This window comes from Magnolia sinica, chromosome 4 (assembly GCF_029962835.1).
Source record: "Magnolia sinica isolate HGM2019 chromosome 4, MsV1, whole genome shotgun sequence".
NCBI classification, from domain to species: Eukaryota; Viridiplantae; Streptophyta; class Magnoliopsida; order Magnoliales; family Magnoliaceae; genus Magnolia; species Magnolia sinica.
In genome coordinates, this window is record NC_080576.1 from 113,141,898 (window position 1) to 113,157,660 (window position 15,763).

Genomic DNA, 15,763 nt, shown 5'->3' on the forward strand with positions numbered 1-15,763 from the left:
CATTCCTTCCATCTCATTGCCCACACTCTAACATGGCACGTGCCATGTGGTTGCTAGTGTGCACTTTCGCCGCCATTGCCTTCATGGCTTCTGCCAATGTTGTCGAGCACACATTTCGGGTATGCTCACATACATCACATTTTCTTCTATCCTTTTTCTTATTAATTCTTTATATATAGTTACATACTATCGAATATCCAGTAGTTACCATAGTTTGAGCCGTGTGAGGCCCACCCATGATGTGTATGCAGAATTAAAATTGTACATCTATTGTGTCTCTCATGGTTATTTGTGTGTGGCTACAATAATGTCTCTTAGGGCTCATTTGGATACTACTAAATAAATTACTTTTTCTACTTAGAATAGTAGATGATTAAACTTATTTGACAGAAGTAAGTTTGGTTTAAGATCAATTATAAGTAAATGCTTTTTTTACTTAAATTAAGTTACTTAATCGCTTCAGCTTAAGAAGTAGAAATTAAGATAAGCTACTTGATGCATAGAAATTAAGATAAGCTACTTGAGGCACAAATAGCTTAAGTAACTTACAACCCAAACACCTCCCTAGAGAGATACATCCAAGTTACTTATTCACCCTTTCTTGTGTTCGAAATTTCTTCTGAAGTCCTTCTAAAACTCGTTCTTTAAAAGAATGTTTTTAATTTTGTGAGGTTGGCGAATTAACGCCTCATGTTTTTCTTTTTTCTTTTTTTACTATCTAAATTTTATACATGTTCAGGTCGGCAATCTAACGGTGAACCCACTATGTGAAGAGCGGGTCATTGTTGCTGTGAATGGGCAATTCCCTGGCCCAACGATCCGTGTTCAAGAGGGCGACACACTGGTGGTTCATGTCATCAATGAGTCACCCTACAACATCTCCATACACTGGTAATTCTCTACTTATTCTTATGACAGAAAACATGTTTTTTTTTTTTTTTTTTTTTTTTAATGCCCTCGTGGACTATGATGATGTTTTTTTCCGTGGGCCCCAAATGCTGAGATGGGATTTTTGGAACAAAAAACCACACAATCGTAGATTGACCATCCAGTTACATGCTTGAATCAATGACACTCTCTGTTGCGATCTTTGGATAATTCAACTCTCTATTGTCTAATATTGTCAACCCACGGAACGAAAGATTTGTAGGTAAATCTTAACAAGCATTGCGATCTGTGAGGCCTATCATGGTGTGACGTGACATTCAATCCATCCATCATATGCACCCCATCATCTTCTCCTTGGCACCCAATAACGAGGCAGATCAAACATTTAGGTGGGCCACACCTTGTAAAATGTAAAATCATGCTTTAAAGAAGCTAAAACCTTTCAAATCACGTGCTTTGACCCACTTGAGTTTTGGAAAGGTCCGGTTTTCTGGTTCGTGCAATCGTCTGGATGGTGTGCATGTTAATTGACTGGATGGCAAACACATAGCACGGTGGCCCGCACACAATCTATCAGATTTTAATTGGGTGTCCCGGTCACAACTCTTCCCTATGGTATGACCCACTTAGAGTTCTCTATCAGCTTGATTCTCGGGCACCAAAGAGAAAGCTAGGGGGCAAGCATGATGGACGGATTGGATTTTATGGACACCTAATTGTGGGCCCCACACATGGCGTTGTAGGTTAAGCTTAGCCTACAAATCTTTGCAGTACTGTATCCAGCCCTCCTCATCTATAACTATATATTTAGGTCAGAATTATCCATTTAGCATGAGGTTTGGTGCAAGAACCACCTGAAATACGTCCCAAAAGATGAACCGTTCTAATCATCCAATCATATTTGAAGGTGGGCCCAACAGAGTGATGCATGCTTAGATGATCACATTCTCAAATGTTGCTAATGGGCCATTATGGTGGTGATGGTTTTACAGGCATGGGATATTTCAAAAGCTAAGTGCTTGGGCTGATGGGCCAGCGTACGTGACCCAATGTCCGATGGTTCCCGGGAACAGTTACACTTACAGGTTCAACGTCACAGCTCAGGAAGGGACCCTCTGGTGGCATGCCCACGTATCATTACTCCGAGCAACGGTCTACGGTGCTCTGATCATTCATCCTAAGGCCGGTCGATCCTATCCTTTCATCAAACCTCACAAGGAATTCCCCATTGTCATAGGTAAGAAAACATTCTCGCCATGGAACTTAGGTGGGTTTGCCTTTCATCGTCATGGATCAACGGATATCACGACCCATCATGGATTGCCAAGATCCGATCATCGTGGATGCCTGATCAAGAGCCACGCTTAGATCATCCAATTGGGTTGCTGTTAACTGGGCCGGTAATCCAAGTCTCATCAGCAATATCCAATGGTCCAGAATCATTAACGATGGCCTCCAACCAGCCAACACTGTAATTTTCTATTTTTCAAATGACTAAAATACCCTTATACAGGGGAGTGGTGGAACGCAAACGTGGTGGATGTAGAGGACGAGGCTACTCTCACTGGAGGTGCACCCAATATCTCTGACGCCTATACAATCAACGGAAGACCCGGCGATCTCTACCCATGCACCAACAACAGTAAGTTAATTTTTTTAAAAATAAATAATAATAATCATAATAAGAGTAATAAATACAGAAAACATATACCACCAGCGCAGGTTAGCATCCAGGGTCGGATGTTCATGTTCAAGTCTAGCCAATTTGAGCTCAGCCCTAGCCTCAGGATTGCCAATTTACTAAACGGGCAAACAATCCTAGTCTTGGGCTGGGTTGGGGCCTTTACTTGTAATTCTCGGCCTAGGAATAGCCCGTCCCCCAAACAAGGCCACCTGCGCATGTTACACTCTTTCATCCTTATCATTCTCAAATGACACTCTCTTTTTTTAATCCAGAAACGCACAAGATTGAAGTGGTGCAAGGTAAGACCTACATGCTCAGAATCATCAACGCTGCGCTGAATAACCAGCACTTCTTCAAGATCGCTGGCCACAATCTGACGGTCGTGGGCATCGATGCCACCTACACTGAGCCGTACGTCACTGATGTCGTTGTTGTCGCCCCCGGCCAGACCACCGACGTCCTGCTCATTGCAAATGGCCCACCTGGGGCTTACTACATGGCGGCGCGCCCTTACGCGACCACCCAGGGCATAGATTTCGATGACACGACCACCACAGCCATCCTCCAGTACAAAGGCGCCACGTCAGCAGCAGCGCCCCTGATGCCGGTCCTGCCAGCATTATACGACACCCCAACAGCCCACCGGTTCTACAGTAACCTCACTGCCCTGCGCGGTTGGGGCCACAAGGTGCCTCTCGTCGTCGACGAGCATATGTTTATGACCGTCGGATTAGGGCTCGAACCGTGCGGTGATAACGCCACATGTGCGGGTCCGTCGGGAATGCGGTTAGCAGCGAGCATTAACAACGCTTCGTTCCAGCTGCCCACCACACTATCAATGTTGCAGGCGCACTATAGCGGCGTGCAGGGCATCTTCACAGACGACTTCCCAGACACGCCCCCGCTTGTGTTTGACTACACGAACGCTGACGCAAGCCAGTTGGTATCGACGACTCTGAAGTCGACACGTGTTAAGAGGCTGGCGTACAATTCTACGGTGGAGATAGTGTTTCAGAACACAGCGATAATTGGCGTAGAGAACCACCCGATGCATTTACATGGGTTTAATTTCTACGTGCTTGCGCAGGGGTTCGGAAATTATGATAATGCTACGCATAGGAGCATGTTCAATTTGGTGAACCCGCAGGTGCGGAACACCATAGCAGTTCCCGTCGGGGGTTGGGCTGTCGTCCGATTCCGAGCCAACAATCCCGGTAAGAAATTGCAAAATGATTACATACATTCCAATATATGACCGTCCATCAGCTGCTCACCTTACATCTCAATAATCATCTGGATACAAAACTGACATACTAACGAATCCAATAAATGTTGTGATCTAAGATGTGATCTTTCTTATTTTTCTTTTCTTTTTTCATGGGAAACTGGCATACTAACGAATCTCCTTGGCCTTCTAAAACGTACAGGTGTATGGCAGCTCCATTGCCACCTGGATTCCCATGTGACATGGGGCTTATCAATGGCTTTCGTGATAGAAAATGGACCCACTGCTTCATCGACACTGCCTCCACCACCTCCCGATCTACCTCGTTGCTAGATCATAACCATTCATTCATGATACTACCATATTTGTATATGTTTCCTGACTTTACATGCATCTCTACTCGCAGGCAAAAGACACCAACCTAGTGTATCAGGAGGGGTCCATCATGTAGATGGTCTAAACAAAAATGCAGGCCGGTCTGCTTTCAAGTAGGCAGCACATATCAGAAATCAACAGACAGCCTAAATAACGACTGTCATGATTATACAAAGCTTCCATTCTTGTCTAGCAAGATCTACACTAAGGGTCTCATCAGATACATGGCTGGGATGCCACACGTGCCTGCTTATAGAGATACATGTGGAGCTTGAAACCTCGTATTCATTTGATTCATCACTTAGTTGTCTACAAACATTCATGTTGTAATAGTCTCATGTAATAAAGTCATTGGTTTTGGTCGTGTAATATTCATTTTTTAATAAGCTCCATGTAATAAAGTCATGATTCTTGTCATGTGTGCGTTTTATACATTTATAAAAAGAATTATTTCATAGATGTTTTTATTTATACACGTTTCTTGAGTTGAATTTACGGTATTAAAGTAATGAAAGTTCAACGACAATGATGAGTAACCTACCCCACCATCATCCAAATGTCGAGTTTAGATTTCGTCATTTCTCTTTAGTTAATGGTTCATGGACAAAAATATAAATATAATCTAGAAAGTAAATATATTATATATGGTAACTTTTTAAAAGATATTTCATGTAGCTTATTGGTACGCTGCAAGAAACCATGACGTGGGTTGAACATATGAAACATGATAATATAAGATCTCCGTGGCATTTCCATGCACGCGCTCTTGTTGTTTAGTGTGAGAAAAGCAATGCAGAACTGTCTTTATCCAAACTATGATAACTCCCACATGAGAAGTTGTATGGAATAACATGGCATGCTGACTACAATGACAGTTGTGTGGGAAAGCAAACATGGGATGTCTTGACATTCATACGTGTATTGAAGTGTCTATAAATATCTTGAAGAAGAACGGTCTCTTAAAGAAAGGCACAGAGTCCTTGTGAAATCTAAAAATCCATGACATTATTCATTTGTTTTTGCTTTATTTGCACCCATTTCAACCTCTTTTAAATGGTCATTTGAATTATTATTATTTTAATATTGATTTCATTATTTAGAAGTGTGTATGTTAGTGTTGGAATTCATGTTTTTCATTCTCCAGACAATTTTTCATTTTCCTTTTTTTTTTTTTTCTATTTTTGCACTAACCGAAATTTTTAAAAGATTGCAACAATTACATTTCTAGATATTGCTCCAATCAGGATGTGAACCTACAAGTCTATCACTTCTCTTATCTCAATTCATCTTGTTTTCGTTTGAACAATCTGCAGCTTTTAAAGAATTTGCACCTCAAACGACAAATTAATGTTGTGTTTGAATGCATTTAACATCATCATCACCTTTCTGTAGCTTTTTTTTTTCTCCTAGAAGTATTTGGGGTCAGATTTCACGTGTCAGAGTGGTAAAAGTCTCACAAGTGGTTGCTCACTAAACATCAGAAATTATAGGTTTGCTCGATTTCAATGAAACTCATTATAATAAGAAATATCAGGACTCTAGCGGTTGAATTTAGCCTTTTTCAATGACAAAAAATATTTATTTAACAGGACTTACCTTGGTGGGGGAAGCCCAAAAAATTGTCAGATTGAGTATTTCAACCCTCTTATAGCAAAAGACGCACATTATTATTGGTTTGAAATAATCCTATTGAGACTTTTTATTTGTTGCCTTTCTACTGTACAAATTGATACTTGTCATATAAACTGTTTGGATAGTTAGAATATGACCCAGATTCAAATGCTTAAGTCCCAACATATTAAAGTCTGAATGTATTTGAGTGGAGCTCAAGAAAATATTAGACTTAAATAATAATTTGGAGAAGCTTTGATAATCTGGTAGAATGTGGTGGTCTATATAGCTCACAAACTTGAACTCGACTCCGTTCCAACTGGGCTGGGGTGACACGGAGACTGAGTCTTGACTTGACTCAGTATGTTTTAATAATTCAAGTTGAGTTAGTAAGTTTTAGAGCTATCATTTACTTGCATGCATTCATAAACTCTATTCCCATTCCACCTCCAACTTTGTTACATCATCCAAATTGTTGAGTCTACCATAGATGTGTCAAAAACCAACTATTACACTGATGATGTCCTATCTATTTGATTGGTGGACATCTAATGGACGGTTCGGATAAAAAACAATCAGGGGCCTGAGTTTGACCAACAATGGACCACGATTCAGCTTAAAGGATCATTCTATCCATTTGCCTATAATAATCCGAGTTGAATATATGCCACATATATAATCCTGAGGCAAGCCTAAACATCTGCTAGAGTATTAAATAACTCACCTATTAACATTTAACAACTCCATGTCATGGATACAAGTATGGTTAGTCATCAAAGTCAACCATTATGAGTTGTATAATTAAGGGTGATCAACAGGCAAGGCAAGGGCTGGCCGGGGTTTGCCATGGCTGAGAGAGAGAGAGAGAGAGAGAGAGAGAGAGAGAGAGAGAGAGAGAGAGAGAGAGAGATTTTAGGAGTGGAGAATAAAAAATTCTCAATTTTACCTTAATGGGCCTAGTCGGGCGGGCCTTATGCGCCATTGTATGTAGAGCTGAAAGTTGGGCGACGTCAACCGAACCGACCCATGACTAGCTCGACATTGGGTTGGTCTCGGGCTTGGGCTATACAACCAACAACCCGATAAAACTTGGGTCAGGCCCTGGTTGAGGTCTCGGGTTGCCTGACCCAACCTGAACCCAATCGATATATAAGTGACTTATAAATAATAATTGAGTGCAGATTAGGTTTCATTGGTCCACGTCATTTCCGATGACTCAAGCTAACAAGATACGCCGGATTTCTCTCTCAAATAGATTGCGTGCTACACAATACGACTTTTGAAAGGCGTGATTTTATATTTTATTAGCTTGTTTATTTAGAAAAAGTGAAGTTCCTTATGATAAATAACTACACATATCATTAATAAAATCATAGGTATAATAAATAAATAAATAAGATTTGTATTGAAAATATAATAGACTAATGTGATAACGAAAATATTAGCATGTATCAACCCGACCAACCTGAGCCCGACCCAAGTTTTATCGGGTTAGTGTTTGTATAGCCCAAGCCCGAGAGCAAACCCGATGCATCTTGCCCAAGCCCAACAATGTCGGGTCGGTCGGGTTGACTTTCAGCCCTACTGGTCAGGCCTTCTTTTAATTAATACTTTTTAGCACACAAATTAATAAGGCAACCATTTGTATGTGACCCACCTTTTTTTCTTATGCTTTTGGAATATTTGTTCTCACTTTTTCCATTGAAATTATGGGATATTTAGAAAGGTCACCTGACCCTCTCCTCAGTCCTATGTTAAGGTTGAATTAGGTACCCATACCCTTGGTGTTGTGTTCCATTAGGATTTCGAGTACTCATTTATTATTTAAAAATTTCACAAAAGTAAAGTAAATATCTTGCCATCAATTCAAAACATTTGTATGCCACAGACTACAACTATTATCGTTGGAACTACTTCGGCAAATTGAACAATTTCTTTTTGAGATAGTGTATGGCTCACTCTGACGTGTGTATGCCATTTAATTATTGCATCAGGCAATCGTGCCATTATGATGAGATATTCCAAAATCAAGACTATCCAATCATCACGTGGATCATAACACTGAAAGTAATGGGCAGACAAAAATTTAGATTCACATGGTACGCTGATTTTAATTTTGGGATTGCCTACGTTCAAGGTGGGGCAATCCTTTTGGATGGGTTGGATGGCATGCACAATTATTCTATTTTTTCTTATAGTTTTATGAATTAAAAAAAGAATTAGTACGAAGATAAATAGTAACTTATTGATTGTAAAATATTTAAAGCACCGTGTGTGTAGAGGCATGCTCACCTGCGCACATGCGCACCTTTGTACACGTGTCATGGGCATTTAATCCGAATGGTCCATGTGATGTGGCATCACATGAAACCCCAAGGAACCAATTTTCACCCCGATCTAAAACTCTAGTGGGCCATAGCAAAGAGATATCCAAATCAAGGGAGGAAGCCGTTTTCTTTTTTTATGGCCCAACAAAGTTTTTGATCAAAGTAAAAGTTGGGCCTTAGGGCCGGGTTTCATGGGGTATTGCTTCATGTGAACTGTTCAGATTTTGGACTCACATTATGTATGATTAGTTCTCAACAAGCTCTCTCTCTCTCTCTCTCTCTCTCTCTCTCTCTCTCTCTCGTTTTTCAGAATGAGGCCCATGTTTTTCCCTTCCTATTTGGGCAATGGCCCAAGTTAGGGGCCATTTGGATGCACTTCTAGAAAAAGGGTAATTTTCACCTTTGTTATTTCCATTGACAAAATTTTTTAATGACTATTTTTACCCGGCATTGCTAGATTGCCCAAATTGGATTTGTGAGATTCTATCATAACCATGGACAAAAGTCTCATTTATTTTCGTTTTTACTATACATAATTAGTTTTTGTTCAAGAATAAATTTTGATCCTGAGTGGTAGAAGTGACATCCAACATGAAAAGAGCTTAGAAAGGTTACGAAAATAACATGGTTGGGCCAAATTGGAAACTTATTAATTTTGGCTTAAAACCATGAAGTCTGGTAGGAATGAATGTCCTCTATAAATAGTAAATTTACTATTATAATTGTTAGAATATTGTGTGATCTTGTTACCATACTTTGTGTGATCTTGTTATATTAGATTGTAAATCTCCAGCTATGTAATATTCTCTCTATCTATGTAATATCCTATATTTAGCACCTAGGATCTTTCTTACAACTATGCATATTTACTATCAATAGGTTGTAATCATATTATAAAAAGGGTGTTCTTCCTCCAATACTACACATTGAAATACAGAATTTCTACGACAATCTCTCTCTTTGTCTTTATTTCTTCATGGTATCAGAGCCACACTCTTGTGGCCTATAAATTTTATATATATATATAGCAGTTGTTTGGAGTTTTTTTTTTTGCCATCTTCAATATGTCTCTATCTACCTCAAGTCTTGATTTAATTGTCCGTCATATTGATCTTATATTGGATGGATCCAATTATAGTCTGTGGGCTAAGAATATGAAAGTCTTTTTAAAAGGACGTCGGCTATGGCGTTATGTGACTAGAGTAGCCCCTCAACCTACACCGGGAGACGGTGAGAAAGACGATGCCTTTGCATCTCGTCAGGAAGAGTGGGATAGTATTCACTACAAAATTCTGTCTTTGTTCATCAACACTTCCGTTCCATCCATCAATAGCCTTCTTCCACAACTTGGGAATGCTAAAGTTGCTTGGAACTTTCTGGTAAAAAGATACAACTGCACCTATGATGCTTCATTGGAGTTTCAACTGGAAGCTAAACTCTATCAGATGTGTTAAGACTGAGGTTAGTCTATTGCTGATTTTTATTCTCAAACTAATCATCTTTGAGAACAATTATCTGCAGCAAACCCTAAGTTGGAATGTTCTAAAGACATTCAAAAGTTTGCCACTTGGCTTGATCGACAGAAGTTTATGCACTTTATGATGGCTCTTCAAGATGATTTTGAATCCACTCGAGCTTCTCTTCTTCATCGTAAGCTACTTCCAACATTGAATGCTGCAGTTGCTGAACTCATCTCTGAAGAAACTCAACGTTCCACTATGCAGATGCAATCTTCTGACATGGTTATGGCCACCGCTTCTCATGGTGCTTCTCAGTCTTCTGCTGGACGTTCTTCCTCTCAATCCACCTTCAAGCCTGGTTTTTGCAAGTGGTGTAAACGAACTGGTCATGCCATCGATGAATGCCGCAAGTTTCAGTATTCTAAGCAGAAAAGAGCTTCCCAACAGACAACTGCAATTACTTCATCTGATCCTCCTGTACTTGAGACTCCACCTCAGTTCACTTCTCTTACTGCAGCTGACGTGAAGGACTTAATTGACCAGGTTTTGTCCCAATCCTCAACTGCCATGTCTGCCACCCCAGATAAATCCCAGTGTTTGCTAGACTCTACCTGTTGTAATCACATGACATCTAATTCTACGATCTTCTCCCATAAAACAGCCATCTCTCCCAATCCTGTCATACATATTACCAATGGTTTTCATATATCTGTTAGTCATACAGGGTCTATTTCTACCTCTAATTTATCTGTTGGTGATACTTACCTTGTTCCTAAGTTATCTTTAAACCTTCTTTCCGTTGGACAACTATGTGAGTTAGGTCTTGAATTGAAATTCTTTAACAAGGGTGTTGATGTACAGGATTCACAGACGGGTCAACTACTTGGGACAGGCCATAAAGTTGAACGTTTTTTTGAGCTCTCATATATGCAGCTTCCTTTTTCAACAACCACTTCCATGACTGCTATCACTGTCACTTCCAGTTTATGGCATGTCTAATTAGGTCATGCCTCGCTTCCACATGTCCAGTTCTTGGCCTCTCAGGGTCATCTAGGATCAGTTAATTTTCAGTCATTTGATTGTGTTTCATGTCATCTTGGAAAACAAACACATTTGTCCTTTAATAAAAGTGAATCTTTTTCTTCTGCACCTTTTGACCTAGTCTATTCTGATATTTGGGGTCCCGCCCCGATTCCGACTGAGGGGGGATCTTGATATTTTCTTATCTTTGTAGATGATTATAGTCGTTATACTTGGATTTGTCTTTTACGATATCGGTCTGAATTCACAAATGTTTACCATAATTTTCACAAAATGGTACATACTCAATTTTCTTGTACCATTAAAACTTTTCGTTCAGATAATGCTATGGAATATAAAGATAAATCTTTTCTTACCCTTTTACAACAAAATGGAACAGTCTCTCATCATTCTTGTCCATACACTTCTCAACAGAATGGTCGAGCAGAACGTAAACATCGTCATATTCTAGATACGGTAAGAGAACTTCTCATCTCTGCTTCTCTTCCAGAACGCTTTTGGGGTGAAACTACTCTCACTTCTGTCTACACTATCAATTGTGTTCCCTCACCTACCATCCACAATAAAACTCCTTTTGAGCTTCTCCATGGTACAGTCCCTAACTATTCCTTGCTTCTACTTTTTAGTTATGTCTGTTTTGTCACTCTTCCTACACATGAACGCACTAAACTAGAACCACGATCCAGACTTTGTTGCCTTCTTGGTTATAGTCTCACTCAGAAAGGTTATCATTGCTATGATCCCATAGCCAAACATCTTCGTATTTCTTGTTATGTGGAGTTTTGAGAGCATAAGATGTTTACGAGTCTTTCTCCTTTTCCACAGTCCTCTTCCAGTTATGCTCCTATTTTTACTGATCCATCTATTGCTTTAGTACCTCACCCCTCTGCAGAGATGCTAAGCTCCTTAGACGTTTATTCTACAGCTGCTCCTGATCCAACTGACACGTCTGCTGATCCTCCTGCTACATCAACTGCCTCCGAGTTTATCCAGATATCTGCACTTCGTCGCTCCACTAGAGTAAGAGCCCCTCCTTCTCATCTTCAATACTATCATTGTTTTTATGCCCTTGTCACTCTTCACGAACCACATACTTATCATGAGGCTAGTACTGATCCTCTTTGGCAAAAAGTTATGTCTAATAAACTAGAAGCTCTTACCAAATTAAACTCATACTTGGGACCTGCTGGATTTGCCTTCCAGAAAGTCTATAGTTGGTTATAAGTGGGTTTACAAAATCAAGACTCGGGCAAATGGATAAGTGGAACGATACAAAGCTCGCTTTGTTGCGAAGGGTTTCTCTCAGGAGTATGGTATTGACTATGAGGAGACTTTTGCTCCTGTTGCTCGACTTACCTCTATTAGATCTTTGCTTACAGTAGCTGCTGTGCGTCATTGGGAACATTTTCAGATGGATGTCAAAAATGCCTTCTTGAATGATGATCTTATTGAAGAAGTCTATATGTATCCTTCACCTGGCTATGATCATCCTCCTCACAAAGTCTGTCGTCTTCGTTGTGCTCTTTATGGTCTCAAACAGGCACCTCGAGCCTAGTTTGCCAAATTTAGTTTTGTTATTGCTCAACAGGGATTTGTCCCTAGTGCATATGACTCTGCACTGTTTCTGCGAACTACTGGTGCTGGTACTATTCTTATCTTTCTTTATGTTGATAACATGATCATTACAAGGAATGATCTCTCTGGTATTCGAGATCTTCAATACTTTTTGAGTCAGAATATTGAGATGGAGGACTTAGGGCAGCTTAACTACTTTCTTAGTCTTGAGGTGACTTCCTGTTCAGATGGTTATTATCTATCTTAGGCTAAGTATGCTTTTGACTTGCTTTCCAAAGCAGGCTTGACTGACAGCAAAACGTGCACTTCTCCTCTTGAATATAATGTTAAGCTTCTCGCTACTGACGATGAATCTCTTCTAGATGCTACTCTGTATAGGCAATTGGTTGGTAGTCTCATCTACTTCACAGTTACTTGCCCAGACATTTCCTACGCTATTCACTTGGTTAGCCAGTTTATGAGTGCACCACGCTCTACTCACAATGCTATCGTTCTTCATATCTTGCACTATGTCAAGGGAACTTTGTTTCATGGTCGTCACTTTTCATCGCACTTATCTCTAGAGCTCCGCTCTTATTCTGATGCTGACTAGGCCAGTGATCCTACCGATCGTCGCTCCACTGCGGGTTATTGTTTCTTACTTGGTACTTCTTTTATTTCTTGGCGTAGTAAGAAACAGACTGTTGTTGCCCGATCCAGTACTGAGGCTGAGTACCGTGCACTTGCTGATACTACAGCTGAACTTTTGTGGCTACGATGGCTTTTGACAGACATGGGTGTTTCTTAGTCGACTAGTTTCCCTCTTTATTGTGATAATCGAAGTGCCATTCAGATTGCTCACAATGATATTTTTCATAAGCGGACCAAGCATATCGAGATTGACTGTCACTTCATTCGGCATCACCTCCAACAGGGTACACTACATCTTCAATCCATCTCCTCCGATGATCAACTTGCCGATATTTTTACGAAGTCTCATCCTCCTGGTCGACTTCGTGATCTTGTTTCTGAACTCAAGTTGACTTCATCATCTCGAGTTTGAGGGAGGATGTTAGAATATTGTGTGATCTTGTTACCATACTTTGTATGATTTTGTTATATTATATTCTAAATCTCCAACTATGTAATATTCTCTCTAGCTATGTAATATCTTATATTTAGCATGTAGGATTTTTCTTACAATTATGCATATTTACTATCAATAGGTTGTAATCATACTATAAAGAGGGTGTTCTTCCTCCAATACAATACATATTGAAATACAGAATTTTTATGATAATCTCTCTCTTTCTCTTTATTTCTTCAATAATAAGTCATATTTTTAAGGTGTTTGAGTTGGATTTTTAATCTAAAACTCGGTCTTAAGTTTGAGTTCCTTCTTTAAAGAGTTGCATTTTTATTTTTTTTTATAATCAATCAATTTATTTCAAATTTATTAAAAATTATTTCACTTTTATCCTTGTCTAGATTTGATAAAGCTTTCAGAGGATTACAAAGAACTCCGTGGATTCAAAGTAAATATCCTGGAAGACAAATCCCTCCCTGCATTGACATTTCTTAATCCACCCACCATGTAACGCACCCACATTGACTTTTCTAGTCTGGTTCGTGGAAAACCGCAGAGTAACTTCTAAGTCGGGCGCAATGAAGTTGTTTGAACCAAATTCAGTTTGTCTAGCCGGAGCCATGATTGATCCGTCCATTGACTGCCCCATGTTGGATTGACTATTCCACAGAAATCCCCTGAAAAGTTCAACTCTAACCTTTTTCTTATTTGCATGTGAATTAATTATTAAAAAGAAATGCATGAGCAAATTAATTAACTACATTCAATAGAGAAAAGACAAAATATTCAATGGCTAGGATTGGCTGATTTGAGAAAGTTTTAACGAATTGTCTAAACGTGAGGGGGTGTCATATCAATGGCTTGGATACAACAACCATGATTTTAAATTAACAAATTAGTTTTTGCACAAGGAACTTGCCTATTAAAACTCGGATTCATATATAATCTTACTTGGGTCCATTTCAATTGAATTTTTTGCATGGTAGCCTACATACGTGTTCTGAACTTATTGGACGGTTCAGATTGACTGATTGGATTTTCCAAATGAACCAGGCAACTAGGAGCACTATAACTTTATGGTACTCATAGAGCACCGGAGCATTTCCCCAGTCCGATTGGGTTAAACGAGTTAGTTAATATAAGACACTTTCCACGTAATGTCTCTTAAATTCAATACATGTAAAAGGCGTTGACTTGTAATAACGGGTGATGAGAACATTATTCACATAAAGCCCCGTCTTTCCTACCAACGGTCACTCGTTCAGAGCATCTGAGCCATGCAAAGGGAGGGCCAAACCATGGAGATCATCCACGGTGAAAATCAGGTTGGTCTACTAATCAGAAGGTCCAAAACGAAGGAAAGGTGATGGTTCTACTTAAATACATACGCGGAGCACCTAATGAGTTGATTATCCTGATTTTCATGGGACTGAATCTTCATGTCATGGCCCATCATCCAAACGACTCAGATGTCCGACATGCATGCCACATCAGACGAAAAGATGGTGCCACAAAGTTCATTTGTTTTTGTTGGAACTTGGATAGAAGGGTCTAATGACTGGGTCAGATGGTTGCCAACCGAGAAGATCTCTTCCGTGGTTTGGATTTTGGAACGGCGAAGATGACGGATCTTATCAAATTACTAAAATACCCTTGCTATTATATTAGGAAAATGATTAAATGTATAAACAGTACAAGTATAAACCATCTCAATTATTTTTATTGGTGCATGGACTCATAGACTAGTTCTGTAGATCTGCATGCTACTTTTACATAACAGTTGTGTATGGTTAGCATGATCTAGACCGTTGACTCAGTGGGGCACCACATGGATGGGCCATGTCCTAAAAAGCACACCATCAGACAGCGGTAGTTATTAATGGAACAGTTAACTAAAATATGATGATTGCTTGCATTCAATGGAGAAAAACCCACAACAATCATATGATCAGAGTTGTCCAATCACTGCTAATTTTAGCCTACTGACCATCTACGTGGCCGCCCACGGGTTTGGCTGTCCTAAAAAGTCTAGCTCTTATATGGTGTGGAAATAATCCTTCGTGGAATTCCATGAAACGCAGTAAACCCTTCTTTTCATGGAATGCAATTCAGCCCATATGCCCCGATCCAGAATTTAGCAGTTGTGGCAATTAAGAAGGTTTAATTGCGGGTGTTTCTCACTGTTTACTGTATGGCCGAATATGTCTCATTTTTTAGCTCATGCCCTACCTTAAAAAGGTGAAATTTCTGTCTGGATTGGATTTAAGTGGACATCATGGATGTAAACAAACCTTTCCCCTACATGGGCTGCTCCCGGTGGGCGATGCAGGGATGAACGTGATGAGGTTGAGCACCGTTTACCTCAAAGATAACTACTCTAAATCTACGGAGCTTTTCCGGATTCCTCACAAAGACTTTTTGAATACATGAGGAAAAAATAAGAAAATTAGAAATAAATTTTATAAAATTTGTAATTTGATTGATGCATGAAATAAACGAGTTCACAACCCT

The 15,763-nt window shown here is 39.7% G+C and overlaps 1 protein-coding gene across 1 annotated transcript; it reads left to right on the forward strand.

The window, feature by feature from the left end:
- Positions 1-4,130, forward strand: LOC131244647 (laccase-7-like). The gene is made up of 6 exons (XM_058244145.1): positions 1-119; positions 740-891; positions 1,881-2,125; positions 2,402-2,530; positions 2,845-3,786; positions 4,000-4,130. The coding sequence occupies exons 1-6, from the start codon at positions 33-35 to the stop codon at positions 4,128-4,130; spliced, it is 1,686 nt and encodes a 561-aa protein (XP_058100128.1). The 5' UTR covers positions 1-32.
- Positions 4,131-15,763: the final 11,633 nt, after the last annotated feature.